The sequence below is a fragment of the Lampetra planeri genome, chromosome 52, assembly GCF_965212315.1.
Source record: "Lampetra planeri chromosome 52, kcLamPlan1.2.h2, whole genome shotgun sequence".
Lineage (NCBI taxonomy): Eukaryota > Metazoa > Chordata > Hyperoartia > Petromyzontiformes > Petromyzontidae > Lampetra > Lampetra planeri.
In genome coordinates, this window is record NC_136158.1 from 3,005,413 (window position 1) to 3,021,411 (window position 15,999).

The window sequence follows — 15,999 nt, forward strand, 5'->3', positions numbered from 1 at the left end:
ACTAGTAAAATAAAAAAACTAGCTGCGTCTCGACCAGATGTCGCCCTGTGAGACATTCTGTGTGTGTGGTGTTCGAATTCGGTGAGCAAACTCAGTATTTCAAACACATCAAACTCTCACGTGGACAGTCGGTGGAAAAGTGTTGCCCTCTCCCGTCTCGACCAGATGTCGCCCTGTGAGACATTTTGCGTGTGTGGTGTTAGAATTCGGTGAGCAAAACTCACAATTCCAAAGAGCCACATTTGCAAGTGGTGGTGAATACGAGAAAAGGTGGTCCCTCATCATCTACATATCAGTAAGGGTCACGAAGTTTGCCCCTTTAGCTTAAAGAGCCGCATGCGGTTCTACAGAGACCAAAGACAAAGTTCCCCCGTGTAGCCTCGACAGACTGTTGGGGCAAGTGCTGTTAGCAAGTAGCAGCACCGATGAAGGCTGCCACTGTGGCACACGAGGGGGTGGGTGGCCAGCACCACGCCCGGCCGCCTTTGTCTCCCCCAGTGGCGAGGTTTACTACACACCGCACCAGGTGCTCATTTGAGGCTGAGTCGACCTAGGGGAGGGCCCAGCACCGGTTCAGAGATAATCGTCACTGGTGGTGTTGGTGGCCGTGAGAGCGGGAATCGAACTCGGGTGGCCGGGTTCGTAGCATAGCGCGCGAACCGCTACGCTCCTCACAATCATCATCACCATCATCATAATCATCACCACAATCATCATCACCATCATAATCATCATCACCATCGTCATCACCATCAGCACCACCGTCATCACCACAATCATCTTCACCACCACCGTCATCACCACCACCATAACCACCACAATCATCACCACCATCATCACCAACGCCACCATCACCATAACCACCACAATCATCACCACAATCATCATCACCGCCACTATAACCACCACCATCATCATCACCACCATCATCACCACCACCATCATCACCACCACCATCATCATCACCACCACCATCGCCACCATCATCACCACCATCATCACTACCATCGCCACCATCATCATCACCACCATCATCACTACCACCACCATCATCACTACCACCACCATCATCACTACCACCACCATCATCACTACCACCACCATCATCACTACCACCACCATCATCACTACCACCACCATCATCACTACCACCACCATCATCATCACCACCATCATCATCATGACCACCACCGCCATCACCACCACGTGGGTGTATGAAGGAGGCGTGCGAGCCCCGGACTCCGCCCCCTCCTCCCCCTCCTCCCCCTCCGCCCCTCCCCTCTCACCCCCCTCACCCCCTCCCCTCTCACCCCCCTCCCCTCTCATCCCCCTCACCCCCTCCCCTCCCACCGCCCCCGCCCCCTCCTCTCTCTCCTCCCCCTCCGCTCCCCCCCCTCCGCCCCTCCCCTCTCACCCCCTTCCACCGCCCCTCCTCCCCCTCCGCCCCTCCCCTCTCACCCCCCTCACCCCCTCCCCTCTCACCCCCCTCCCCTCTCATCCCCCTCACCCCCTCCCCTCCCACCGCCCCCGCCCCCTCCTCTCTCTCCTCCCCCTCCGCTCCCCCCCCTCCGCCCCTCCCCTCTCACCCCCTTCCACCGCCCCTCCTCCCCCTCCGCCCCTCCCCTCTCACCCCCCCTCGCCCCCTCCCCTCCCACCCCCCCTCTCTCCCTCCCTCTCTCACTCTGCAGCCAGGCAGCCACCATGTTCGCTTCAGGCCGACGCCTCCCACGGAGCCTGGGCCGAATTCACCTCGCCCGGGGCTCACCCGCCGGCCTCGGGGTGAGTTTGTTGATGGGTGGTGAGTGGTGAGTGGTGGTGAGTGAGTGAGTGGTGAGTGAGTGAGTGACATGAGCGGCGTTTTGTTTAAAATTTAAGCGATGGTTGACCCCTTCAACCTTAGTGGAAGGTCAGTCTAGCTTAGCCGTCCGAGCAAGGCCTCTGTGTGTGTCCTTGTTTTAATTTATCTTGGGTAGCGATTGCAGTTACTTGCTTAAAGCTCGGGGCCTTAGAATCAGAATGTGTATCGATAGCGGAGTGAATCCCACACATGTCACGCGGCAAAGCTGTGTTTTGTGTTACAAGCTGTGTTTGTGTTTTGTGTTACAAGAAGCTGCTGCTGCTAACGCCGTGGGGTTTAAAGGTCACCGCAGGGGTTCGCTGCGGTTGTTGTGGGTGTTTTGTTGTTGTTGTCCCCTTTGCCTGTAAGTTGTTACCGACGTTTGGATTTGTTAGCCAGTCGCGTCTCCATTATTGTATTGCGATGCCCGTGATGGTAGTGGTGGTAGTTTGGTGGTGGTGGTGGTTGTGGTGGTTTGGTGGTGGTGGTTTGGTGGTGGTGGTGGTGGTTCACGATGCAGAGGACTTGTCAATGATGTGATGGTGAAACGCGTGAGGGTTGTGTGTGTCTGTGTGTGTGTGTCTGTGTGTGTGTGTGTCTGTCTGTGTGTCTGTCTGTGTGTGTCTGTGTGTGTTGTGTGTCTGTGTGTGTTGTGTGTCTGTGTGTGTCTGTGTGTGTGCGTCTGTGCGGGTGTCATAAAGTGTGGGGAGCGGTGGTGTAGCGGTTAGCGCTACGAACCTGGCGTCCCGAGTTCGATTCCCGCTCACGTCCAACACCGGTGACGATTATCTCCGAACCGGTCCTGGGCCCTCTCCTAGGTCGACTCGTGCTCAAATGAGTACCTGGTGCGGTGCGTAAAAACATCCCCACTGGGGAGACAAAGGCGGTCGGGCGTGGTACAGTCCACCCACCCCCTCGTGTGCAGTGCCGGCCTTCATAGGTGCTCGCTAACAGCACTTGCCCCCTGCAGTATGTTAATGCGATGAATTTAACCTCACATTATTGTCCTGTCAGATGAGGTAATTAATGTGTTTTTTTTACACCATTGGAACGAGGAAATCTTGAGGACAGGTTTTTCAAGTAGGCCCCTGCATTGGAATCGATGTCATTCAACCCAGGAGACACGGGACTGATCTTATGAGTGTGGCCTTGCATTGCAATAATAATAATATCTTAACAGCCGTATCATTGTCGCAAAGGGTAAAGCCTATTATTTATTATTATTAATAATATCAATGTATGCACTATTCAAGAGTGCCCCGCATAAAAGTAATAATGTTACTTATCCAGGAATGAGATTGCCCTCACGTAGTCTCAAGAATTTCGTAAAGGTCCTTCTGCATTAGGATGTTAATATGTTTCAAGGCCATTTGTCTACCCACTGCACTCACGCGTGCAATACTCTCTGGTTTTACTCCCATATGTATAAACACCCATTAATTGGCTGAAAACATCTTCATATAGAGAGAACCGCAGAGCTTGGTGCAATTGTTGCTGCCTTTTAGATTGTCTTTGGCTCCTCGGCGATTGATTTTGCGTGAACGACGACGCTATTAGCAGGGTTGTGCCTGCGTATGGTGCGAAAGAAGTTCAAGATACGCGGGAAGGCCCTTCTCCGTACTTGGTCGGTTAGGCGGTGATGGTAGCGGTGGCCGGGAATCGAACTCGGGTCACCGGAGATATGGGCACAGTGCGCTTAACCCCTTTGCCAACGAGCCAACCCTATTATTAATACCGTGTATTCAGCCCCAGCGAGTTTCCAGGGCCGAAGTATGGTCAAACATCCCGCCATGTCCAATATACATGGCAGGGGCTTTCATCCAGCAGTGGATCGATAAAGGGCCGACCCATTACATTATCCACATGGAAACATTGTAGATATGCATATATGACCATAAAACGATTGGTACTTTGACAGAGGAAGAAACTTTCTGTACTGCATAACTCTGCTTTGTTTCTGCCGGCATTGACTCGTTTCTGCGCTCGTTCCAGTCCGGTTTGTAGGGGATTTTAAACAAATGATGTCTATTCTGTTTGAATACTGTACAGTACTGGATATGGACACGAACATCACGTGTGGCACATACCCAGCATCTTAAAAATGCCAGCACTATGACTAATAGTCGTACAGGGCCTAACTTATATTTTCATCACAGCTACCTTCTGTTAAAGAACTACAGTGCAACGTCGCAAATCCAAAATCCGAATCATAAAATGTATTTATACTGGAGGAATCCGATGAGCTACAAAGCTTTTTCACAAAATCCGCCCTGATCAATTAACTTCCCTGAACCCAGTATGTATGCACGGTATAACTGACCATTTTATACAGATGTTCGCAAATCCAGCCTTCTCTTACATCTCGCGTACATTCACTTCTGAAGCACAATTTAGTATTTTTAGAGCAGTTTGCGCGTTAGTTTTGTCCATGAACCTATTGGTGCGCACACTTAAACTGCCATTTTCTCTGCTTCTTTTCACATTACCAACATATCACATTTATTCTCTGCTTCATTTCCCAGAGAGGGGTCGGATGTGCGATGTTGTACTCTGTGCATATTACAAAGGTCTAAAAGTGAATTCTTCCATCCATTTATATTTTCCACTGTGTTTTTTTTGTCTTATTGTTTCTCACTACCAGGCCAGCAGTAATCGACCTGCAAGACGTCTGCTTACTTCGGGTGAGTGAGTGTGTGTGTGCCCCTTAGGGTGTGGTCATTGGGGTGTGGTTCCTGACTACATCCCAAGTCTTGAGTGTCTGCTAATGTGAAGCCGGTCGTATTGATCAAATGAACACAACTGTGCGCATCATCTTCCACAACATTTTCCGCTGTTGTCAGGGAGCCACCGCAGCCACCCCTGTGGCGTCTACTAATAGGGTTTTTCCCCTTTTTTCTGGCAACAAAAACTGACACCTTTGCAAGGAATCATGCTTACATTAACCACAATACTCGCAGTCAAATGCAAACAAAAAACAATTCTCTGATAATTTATGCATTGCCTTTGAAACTGATTGGTCCACACCAGAGACAGCTTTCTTTAGAGCCTAGTCTCATATGGTGTTCGACCAGATGACGCCAAAAGGTTTTTGTTGCCAGAAAAAAAGGGGAAAAACCCTATTAGTATATTTTTCTACTGGCAAAGGAGGTCCCATGATGCTGCGGCGTCTGTTAACCGTGACGGGCCACGCGTCTTTCTGCTGCACAATGGGCGTTAAAGATTCCGTGGCATCACTCGAAGACGCGTTACGGCCATGTTGTGGCTTGTGGTGCCACGTTTCAAATTGCCATTTTGTAGGCAAGTCTGACATTGGTTGTCCTACGAGTAGACTCGATCCTGAGATGCGTCATAATAGCTGATTACATGCTCACATCACACATTATTAGGGGTCTGTTATAATAAGTACTGCACTGTATAGCAAGTGCTTGGTTTACCCAGGAAAGGATCCTGCTTTCTGATAATTAGTCAACGCTTAATAACGTCATGAGAAAAACAACGCAAGGCAGGAGGAGGTCCTAAAGGTGCACCCAGTCAGGAATCGAGCCCAGGTTCTTCTTACTGTGGCACCCTTGGGCTGTCTGATGATTTACTGCCACCCATAGACTGTTGATTTAAGTAATAGATTCCTCTGCTGATAATTATCAGTCCGATTACTCAACTAATCTAAATAACAACCAATATAGTTGGAAGAAAATAAGTCTAACCTCTTTTTAAATCCTTTATATTAAGTTAACTTGCTTGCTTGCGCGCTTACGACCGTGCAAATCTTTCGGTCGTTTTTTAACCCACTTCCCGTGATCCAATCGAGCTGACATTTTGCACACAGACTCGTTGTGCGTGAAAATGTATTTTCGTGAAAAAATGTTTCCATAACTTTACATTTTTCAGGAATTTTTTTTAAAATATTTAGTTACCAATTGCTTAATGGTGGCAGGCAATCATCTGACCCATAGGTGGCAGCCATCTCAAGCCAGAGGACGAGAGGACTCTAGCCGCCACGCATATAAAGGATTTATAGTGAAAAACTTTGTTTTTACGGGTTAATTTTTTCCACGTTTGCTGCTGGACGGGAGGTCAGAGGAGGGGCGGGGCTTGGTGACATCAATGATTTGGATTGGTCGCAGGGTCACCATAACGTCGCGATTGTTTTTTGGCTGGGCCCGGCTGTTTGTTTGGGAGTGCATTTAAACAGTATCCCAAGGGCTAACATCCATACTCTTTGGTTATTTTGGTAAAGTTACTGAAAGAACCAAAGAGTATGGATTCCTACAGTCACGAAAGCTTCAAATCAAGGCTAACATCCACTTTTAGATTGTAAGGGACTGCTGGATCTCCCAAGCGGCAGTACCAGCTCGCCCAGTTTCCAGATGGCCTAGAACAGCGATTCTTAACCCGAGGTGCACGCACCTTCTTGGTATGCGAGGTTAAGAACCACTGGCCTAGTATGTGCAGTCGTCTTTTGTATGGTGGGGAGTTTCAAGGTTATTTTGTTTAACTAGGTGAAAACTTTGAAGACCAGGATAGTCTTAAATTTGCTAGTGTGACCCGGGGTATTAGTCTGCCATTGCTGTGCTTAAACGATTGCTGTGCTTAAACTAAATTTGGTGATATGTCGGTAACTTTATAATTTGGAACGTTTGTGTTGAGCAGCATTGTGAAAATGTTCATGGTGAGGTTGGCGATTGAGCCATTGGGTGGCTTCAGGAGTAGCCAGGTGAATATCTGAAATCGAAAAGTCAAAACTGATTTCCTGCTCAAATGAGCATTGAGGTGGTGCACATCCGTTTAAAGCACTGAGATAGTGAGTCTATGGATAGAATAGCCACTCTTGACTTCTCCACCAAGTGACACTTACTTTATCAACCCCTAACAATGATGGGCGGAATCGAACCGCAACCAGGATTTGAACTCGCAACCTCTCAATTGTGAGCCATTCACTTAACCGTCGAGCCACTTGGCCGGATATTTGCAATGCCGTCAGCGAATGTTCGAAGCGAACAGCGGTAAACTATCTCATCCACGGTTTAAGATATTAATTTGCAGAGAGATTGATCGATTTGCATAGCGACCCGTACACTCGTATTAAAACCGACAGATGTGCATAGATGCCCATAGACTGACGTAGAAGACCCATAGACTTACATTAACACGTCGTCTGTATGGCGGAGAGTTAATCAGCAACGTCCATATGTTCATGTTGAGGTTGCTGAGTGAACCACGAGACGGTTTTCAGGAGTAGCCTGGTGAGTAATCCATTATTCTGCCAGTGAACAATTCAAGCAGGCGTAGGTGTTACTCTGTGGTCCATATATTTGCATTCGGTAGTGTAAATGTGGTTGAGATGTCTTCACGACTTTGGGACCAATATAAAATGTTGAAAATTGGGTAGCATTAGCACATAATGGACGAGCTTAGATTTGTGTTTTGTTTCGGATTCATCCAAAATTATGACCTCACGGGAAATTGCGTCACTTATTATGCCACTAATGTTCCTTTTCTGCCTTCATTGGTGTCATGTGGCATCAGGTGACATAAATTGACGTCTGAATTCTCTAGCTGTGCAACGGCATCGACTGCTTTTTTGCCACCATTCAATGCTTTTGATGGGCAGTCAGCAGTTGACTGTGCTCGATCGTATAAGTTCCACTCCGCGGTCACAGCCCGGCAAATGTTCAACTCTGGGCCAACGTCGGCAGGTATCGTCGGACCAACGATGGATCGACATTGGCCAAAAACGTTTCACTTTTACTGGGAGGTCGTCGCTAAAGCATTGGCATCAAGGACAGAGCAATGAACGCGCGTTTGTACTTCTGCCATAGAAATATGCGGGCAGTGCAAACCGGCGATGCGCGTGTTCGTAGACCTGTACAGGAATGCTAATGCGATAAGGAGGCCGCATTGCACGCCACGTGATGTGTGCCTGCCGCAGAAGCAACCGATGGCACGGTTGTATCAGGTTAGATCGAGATGTCTTCGTCGCCAAAGCCCTTGATGCTACCGCCACTACCACCACTCCTCGCCAACGCTTTCTAACCTCTGCTAGATACCGCAGCTGCTACGCAGTTGACACGCAGTGACCTCCAAGGTCTGTCCTGACAGCGTCCCGTCATCTTGTCTTAGGTGTTCTCTTCACCTTTGTCGCTAGACACTGAGGACGCTCTCCCGACTTTTGTACGAAGCCAAAAAAATCAAACCTACATTCAAAATCTGATAATCAAAGCATGTAATTACAGGTGAATGCAATTAGGATGTAGTGATTATTTATTACTATAATTTTGCAATATACAGATGAGTACATTTAAAACAGTCTGGATTGTTAAAGTATATAGCCAATATGCTGGTAGGGGCACACGTACGGGTGACAGGGCTAGTAGTGGTACCCGCATACTTGACAGGGCTTGTAAGGGTACACAGATGGTTGGTAGGACTAAGCGGGGTACCAACAACAGGTCACAGGGCTGGTATTTATACCCGGATATTTCACAGCGCTTGTAGGGGCATGCAGACGGTTACACCAATGCCAAAGTGGTCAAAAGTCATTTTAATGGGGAACGTCCGAACGGCGGACCTGCACATTGATTTTAACCCTGAGAATTCTGCGTGTGTTACCTTGTACTGTACTGCCGGCCCACGTAACATTGCGGCATTAATACGTTGCACATGCGACGCTTGTGCAACAACGGTAGCGTGACATGTCGGCACACGATGTGTCGTTAGCATGCGGCTGTGGGCCCTTTGAGTTATGAGCAGCAAGGTCATCCAACTGTAGCGCCGTCGATGGCTAGTTTTGTCCGTCCTGTGTCCTCGTATCCGCGTGCAATGACGAGCAAAGGTGATGCTAGAATGGAGGGAGACGGACACTGAATCGTTAGTTAAATGCGGTAATTCGATACGAGAAGGGTTGGAACATTGGCGCAGTGGGCAGAGCGCTGAACCCAGCGACCTGAGTTCGAATCCCGGCCACGGTTATCGTCAGTGGCGAGTGATAACTGAAACACTGTTTGAGTCCTCTTCGTGGTGAAGTACGTTCTAACGACCCCTGTGATTGATGCGGTATTGGGGGGGACATTGATCCAGCAAGTGGTGGATTGTCAACAGGCTTTGATTTTCTGCACAATGTGAATGGTTCCAGACTTGCAACTCGACGTTTGATGACACTTTGAATAAGTATAACCAGTAAAAACAAAGTTTTTCACTATAAATCCTTTATATGCGTGGCGGCTAGAGTCCTCTCGTCCTCTGGCTTGAGATGGCTGCCACCTATGGGTCAGATGATTGTCTGCCAGTATTAAGTAATTGGTAATTAAATATTTAATTTGTTTTCCCTAAACAGTGTAAAATTTTGGAAAAAAATTTTCACGAAAATTAATTGTCACACACAACGAGTCTGTGTGGAAAATGTCAGCTCGATTGGATCACGGGAAGTGGGTTAAAAAACGAGCGAAAGATTTTCACGGTCCTAAGCAAGCAAGCGAACTTAATATAAAGGATTTAAACATATATTCGCCTGTGGAGGACGCGGGGATCGATCCCGCGACCTTTGGCATGGGAAGCGAGGGCGCTACCAACTGCGCTACTCCGCCACAGCCTGTGGAGGGGTTACGCTCTGGGCTCCTACACTGTGACGTTCAGCCAAAGCTATGAATGAGTTGTATTTGAATAAATGTAAAATAATTTTTTTTTGCCTAAAAAGTGTACAATTTTGTAAAAAAATTTTCACGAACATTAATTGTTTCGCACAACGAGTCTGTGTGGAAAATGCCAGCTCGATTGGATCACGAGAAGTGGGTTAAAAAACGACCGAAAGATTTGCACGGTCGTAAGCAAGCAAGCAAGCACGCAAGCAAGCAAGCGAACTTAATATAAAGGATTTAAAAATGCAAGTCTATGCGATTTGCCTCCCTAATGAGCAATGGAGGTGGTGTTTTTCGACTCTCCAGTTCTCAGCCACTGATGGAATTTCCACATTCCTATGACGGGGACGAGTCTTTAGGACAACCACAGTTGACTTTTGCACAACGTGGTACTCATTTAACTGACCTCGAAAGGATGATGGGCTGAGTCATAATCACACTTTTCTATATTTAGTGGTGTAATTGTGCGTAAGACAAAACAGTTCAAATAAAAAAAACAAGATATTGGCTCTTAAGCATCATGATGCATGCGTGTGTTGAATTGCGCACGTAAGAATCGATGCGTTTTATGTTCGTGTACAGTGCGTGTGATTGTGACACGTGCATTTAAGTGGGAGAGGGAAAGCACCCCCATGAGCTTGACTCTGCCGTGACGAGAGATGCAAAATTAAAAGGCCCCCGAGGTCAGAAAACCTCATCGTAAGCAGATTTAAAATTAGTATTCTGTGCGAGCGTCAGGCCTGCCAGCCTGCTCGATTGTCGCGCTACTTTGTAAGGCCCGGTTGTGTTGTCAGCTACAATAGCTTTCTGTGGGGGGGTGGGACACACGTGCACCCTGCGAAGCCATTTGTGTATTTTTTGTCATTTTCACCCAATTCTATCCCAGCTATCGGCATCGTGTCTCGAGACGAAGGTCCTTGCAGAGTTTGCTCGCTTAAAAAGAATCATTGCTCGATAACTTCGGTCTGGGAAGCCAACAGGCTGCACGTATGTTGAACTTCCTTCGCATTGTACGGAGCCAACCGTGCTAATCGGAGGCTGATGGGTTAAAACAATATTTTTTGTGTGTATATTGCCATACGGAAGATTATTTTATACTTGTGTGTGTAGACTCAAACTTCTGTAAAAATGTTATTTTGTTACGGACAAACTTATACAGGTTAATTACATGAAATGACTGCAGGAATCCATACTTTTTGGTTCTTTCGGTAAAGTCACGTAGGTAGAAAAATAATAGATCACGACGTTTTGATCTCTCACCTGATGACGGTCGGTTGTTGTTGCGATCGAAACGTCGTGGTCTATAATTTTTTCTACCTACGTGACTTTACCGAAAGAACCAAAGAGTATGAATAAAATGTAAGCGATCTTAGGCAGGACACGGCATGGCTCAAAGGGATGATGGTTCGATGGTCAAGAATAATAACGGAGTGGCAGCCAAGGAATGTAACTCGTGGAAGGCTACGTACAGCACGGAGATGGAGCGATGAAATCATCTCGTGTGCAGGTGCTGTGCGGATTATTACATCAAAAGACTGCGGTGGCTTCGGGAGGCCTTCATCCAGCAGTGGATTGACCATGCTGGATGGTGATAATGATGATGTTACAATATGTATTTCAGGAGCTACATTGTCATCTACACCAAAGCAGTTGACAAGTGAAAACCTTCAACCGTAAGTCATGACAATACATGAACACAAGGCACGGCTCCCAAATTACGTATGGGGGGGGAAGATGGTTATAAGTGCACCTCTTCAAAGCACGTGTAAGCTGAGAGCTACACACTCGGAATTCTACGGAGAGACAGAAAGAGGGGACACGGTGCATTGGGGAATGTTAATGACCTCATTCAGACTGCAAAGCAAAAGTAAGTGGCCTTGGGTGGGACACTTCATGGCTCCGAGGAATGATGGCCATCGATCAAGAATAGTCCAGCGACTCCTCTACTTACGAACATTCGACTCATGAACTTTTAGAGATACGGACAAACCTGGTCCGTATGTCCCCAGTTGCCTGTTCGAAGAGAGAGTCGCGAGTTCAAAAGTCGCGCAATAGATGGCGGCGGTGGCATCTCCATCTGCAGCACATGAAGAACCAGTGGCATCTACATGAGATTATACAACGTTTAAAGCCATTCCCCGTGTTTAGCGTTCATGCCGTACAACACGTTTGGAATCGACAGGAGTAAAGTTGGTCTTACGAACAAATCGACTTGCGAACAGACCTGGAACCTAACTCGTTTGTAAGTAGGAGTCCCTCTACCAGAGTGGCAGCCAAGCGATGGAACGCTTCCTAGAGGATGTCCATTGAGGAGATGGAGCAATGAAATCGTCTTGTGTGTGAGCACTCCGAGGGTTATTGCATCGCCAGATCATGAGAGATGGCAACAGCATGTCAAGGCTTCCATCCAGTAGTGGATTGATCATCGCTGACGATGATCGCAGATCAACATTTGAAGATAATTTTTTGCTTCGTTGCGTGTTGGCGCTCATGTAGGGTGGCATGGTGGCGGGTAGAGGTAGTATTTGTGCCTCGCAGTAAGAAGAACCCAGGTTCAAGTACAGACTTGGGCGCCCTTCTGTGTGGAGTTTGAATGTTCTCTCTCTGTGCTGCATGAGTTTCTTCCGGGTTTTCCGGTTTCCTCCCATAGCAATAAAAAACAACGCAACTGGTGTTGGCCAAAACATCCCAATACTGAAAAACTCTCTGCAGCATGTCCTCAATTGAGATCGCACACAGCAGCAACATCACCTCCTTCTGCGAAAAGTTGGCAAGACTCGATGAGACGTTCGTGGGTAAACCAGCGTCATAATTACAAAATCATGTACTCATAGGAAGTAAATGTTAAATGAATGAATGTCCATCTTCTCACTTGTGACACTGCAGGCAGAGAGGTGTATTGTGGGAAAACTGGAGTGTCCGGAGCTTCAAAACCTCTGCGTATTTCTGTAAGTTCGCTGGTCTTTGTTCATTGCAATTAAACACAACATTCGCCTTGCTGCATAAAACGATTAAGTCGGATTCGTGAACGCGCACGGAAAATGACAGTTGCTGTGGACGGTTAATAGGTCGGGCACCGATGCGATGCGACGGTCGGATATGCGGCGCTGTGCCCCTTGTGAGTGCGCGGTGTGTGTCTCTCTCGTGTGTTTGATCTCAACAGGCGAGGAGGTCCGTGTGATTAACACGCCGGCCTTCGCGGAGTCGGTCACAGAGGGCGACGTCAGGTGGGAGAAAGGTACGGCTGGACGCATTTTTTTTTGTTCCCTCCTATATATAAAAAAAATTACGAGTAATGATCGAAACTTGTTACGCTCTCGAAGGGAGAGAACGACTCTTGAGGCGCCGGGGAACCGTGGACGAGTGGGAAGGTAGCAGCCACGCCCCAGGTGGTTAGGCCGGCACCAACAATTGCCCAAGCTCTGCGGTCCTCGGTGTATGTTTGGGTGTTATCGGCAAATTAATGGGTGTTTTTACATGTGGGAGGAAACCGGAGCGCCCCGAGAAAACGCACACGTGCGAGGGGAAAAGCATTCGATCCCTTTCAGACGAACAGGCAAAGTCCACACTTTTACCGCATTGCCTTCTTCTATGAAGTTGGCGTATGGCACCTCGATGCCCACGGAAAAGGGAGTTTAGCAACATGTGCGAGCGATCCACCAATCCTCACTGCCTCCACAGTGCTGGATTACAAGCCACTTGCATAGCCGCCGCCACCACCACCACCGCCCGGCAAACGCGTACCCAGCGACCGCCTTGTACCCGTTTGTGGCGCTGGTGGTCACCCATCCGAGCGATTGTCCAGCGTCAACAACCCTGGATGTCTTCCGAGCCCTGACGAGATCGGGCGTAATCCGGGCGCTTTTGGTCGTAGGCATCGGTTACGAGGCGTGACGCGGTATTTGCGTTGGGGGGGGGGGCGTCGCAATGCGTGTATGTTTATTTGGGTGGTGCGCGCGCCTTGCCGCGCGAGATTGACGTGCGATATTTGTCATTGCAGCCGTGGGCGACTTTGTCAAGGAAGATGAAGTTGTGTGCGAGATTGAAACCGACAAGGTGAGATAAGTGGCATCCGTCCTTGCCCGTGCCATGCTCGCAGCATCTCTTCCCGTGCCAAGCTCCTCCTCCATGTTGACATTCCTGTTTCCGTCGGCAGTGGCAGAACGCGCGTGCCAACAAGGACACTCAATTGATTTCGATAACGTTCTGTGCAAAACTAGTTTCTACTGGCCAAGACTAATTAGATAATCTATTGAAATTGAGAGAAATAAAAATAATTGTAACCGTTCGGATAGCTACAGGCTTAGTCCTACTTGGAAGCAAATTATAAAATAATACATTGATAATAGTTTTTTTACCCTTCTATCTGGCAACAAAACTGACACCTTTTTTACAAGGAGTCATGCTTGCATAGACCACAATACCTGCAGTCATAATGCAAACAAAAAACATAACTCTGATAATGTGCACTGTCCTTGAAGTTGATTGGTCCACACCCGAGACAGCTTTCCTTAGAGCCTAGTCTCACATGGGTTGGACCGGATGACGCCAAACAGTTATGACTGCAGGTATTGTGGTCTATGCAAACATGACTCCTTGTTAAAAAGGTGTCAGTTTTGTTGCCAGATAGAAGGGTAAAAAACAATTATCATATTTTTTTACTGGCAAATGAGGTTCCAATGGTGTAAATAATACATTGTTTAAATTCATGGCGAAACAGGTCACCATACTTCAATGGGGATTACCTTTGAACAGACAATAGAGGTACTGCTATTAAAGTGCACTCCATCGACAGGAGGTACACGAACAATATTCTTGCATAATGCAAGTTGATTACCATATAAATAGCCCAAACGGAAATGGGTACCCACTTCGCTCAAGAAGGGCTCACAAGTCATGTCATCACATCTACCCCTCTATTTAAGGAACGAAACAGGAGGATTTCTCCACAAATCTGGCTGTCGCCTGATGAAGCTAGTTGTAATTACTGGTGAAGCGTCGTACTCAGATTGTAAATGTTGCGGCTTTGCTCTCCAACACACCAGTGTGCTGTACTAGTGACGAATTGGCAAGTTCTGTTTACGTGACAAACCTTACAAATTGGCTGTGCCGGGTGGTGGCGGGTTTAACGTCACATTTATATATTTACGCGATCTAACCCAAAAAACCTGTATTATGGATGACATTGGCCGCTAAAGCCTACGTGTTAAACTCTTCTTGATCTAACTTGATTTGATCTGTCTCTCTTGGCCGCTGGTTTGCAGACTTCCATCCAAGTGCCGGCCCCGACAAGTGGAGTGATCCAGGAGCTGCTGGTGGAGGACGGGGGCAGGGTGGAGGCTGGGAACCCGCTCTTCAAACTCAAGATCACCGGTACGATGCGCACACACACACACACACAAAGACAAAGATCCCCCGTATAGCCTTTAACAGACTGTTGGGTCGAGCGAGCGACACCTACAAAGGTTGGCACGGCACACGAGGCAGTGAGTGGCCGGCACCACCTTTTTCTCCCCAATGCTGATGTTTACCCACCGCAGCAGATGCTCTCATTTAAGACTTAGTAGACCTCGGTGAGCCCACGGCAGAGGTCGCAACCGGGTACCCGATACCTGTACCCTACCCGATACCCGGCTACCCGTACCCGGCCGGGTACGGGTAGCCGTTTGCGACCCTGGTGCGGCCGGGTACGGGTAGGCCGTGAGTCACTGGTGAGTCAACGTTTGTCACTCATTTCCCAACGTCTTGTCTCTTCTCACAATTCAAGTTCCTAGAATCAACCCACCCGCGCCTGCAACATGGCTTCATCCCAGAGATCGCAATCGGGTACCCGTACCCTACCCGATACCCGGCCGGATACGGGTAGCCGGGTATCGGGTAGGGTACGGGTATGGGTATCCGTTTTCGACCCTGGTGCGGCCGGATACGGGTAAGGAATCAAAACCCGTTTGCGACCTCTGGCCCACGGACGGGTTAAAATATCCGCCAGTGTTATTGCTCATGAGCGGGAATGGACCTCGGGTCGTCGGGTTCGTAGCGCGGTGCGCTGACCGTTGTGCCACCGCTCCCCCACAACACACACGACAAAGGTTCCCCGTATAGCCTCAACGAACCTTTGTCCGGTGGCTGACCTTTTGTGTATACAGGAATACTTTGCAACTTTCGTTTGGTTAAGGACCAGAGCATGGACGAATGTGAAAAATGGACGAATGTCCAAGCGGAGCCTTTATTTAGCTTGCAAAATTATATTGGCCGGCGAAAAACATACATGCAAATGGCTACAGTAACTATATAACACATGCGTGCGAAACCTAAATAAACAGAAATAAAAGAAAAAAAACATAAATATACAAAACTAAATAAATAAACAAAATTATACCTTTAAATATGTTTCTTCTTGCGTAAGTAAACACTAGTATTCTACAAATGTTTACAGTATAATCACAGAAATAAGTACAGTATTAATGACACACGAATAAACACAAATATAAGAGATGCTCACTGAACGACTTCTATTCAAAGACTGAA

General features: G+C 47.8%; 1 protein-coding gene across 2 annotated transcripts in view; it reads left to right on the plus strand.

Moving 5' to 3' along the window:
• The first annotated feature begins 1,663 nt into the window (after window positions 1-1,663).
• The window catches only part of DLST (dihydrolipoamide S-succinyltransferase), a 32,317-nt gene continuing 17,981 nt past the window's right edge, over window positions 1,664-15,999 (plus strand). For both annotated transcript variants that reach the window (XM_078616960.1, XM_078616961.1), the window contains exons 1-7: window positions 1,664-1,779; window positions 4,479-4,518; window positions 11,093-11,144; window positions 12,358-12,419; window positions 12,635-12,709; window positions 13,472-13,527; window positions 14,736-14,844. In XM_078616960.1, the coding sequence (XP_078473086.1) occupies window positions 1,702-1,779; window positions 4,479-4,518; window positions 11,093-11,144; window positions 12,358-12,419; window positions 12,635-12,709; window positions 13,472-13,527; window positions 14,736-14,844 (472 nt within the window). In that variant the 5' untranslated portion in view covers window positions 1,664-1,701. The remainder of the gene's footprint in view (window positions 1,780-4,478; window positions 4,519-11,092; window positions 11,145-12,357; window positions 12,420-12,634; window positions 12,710-13,471; window positions 13,528-14,735; window positions 14,845-15,999) is intronic.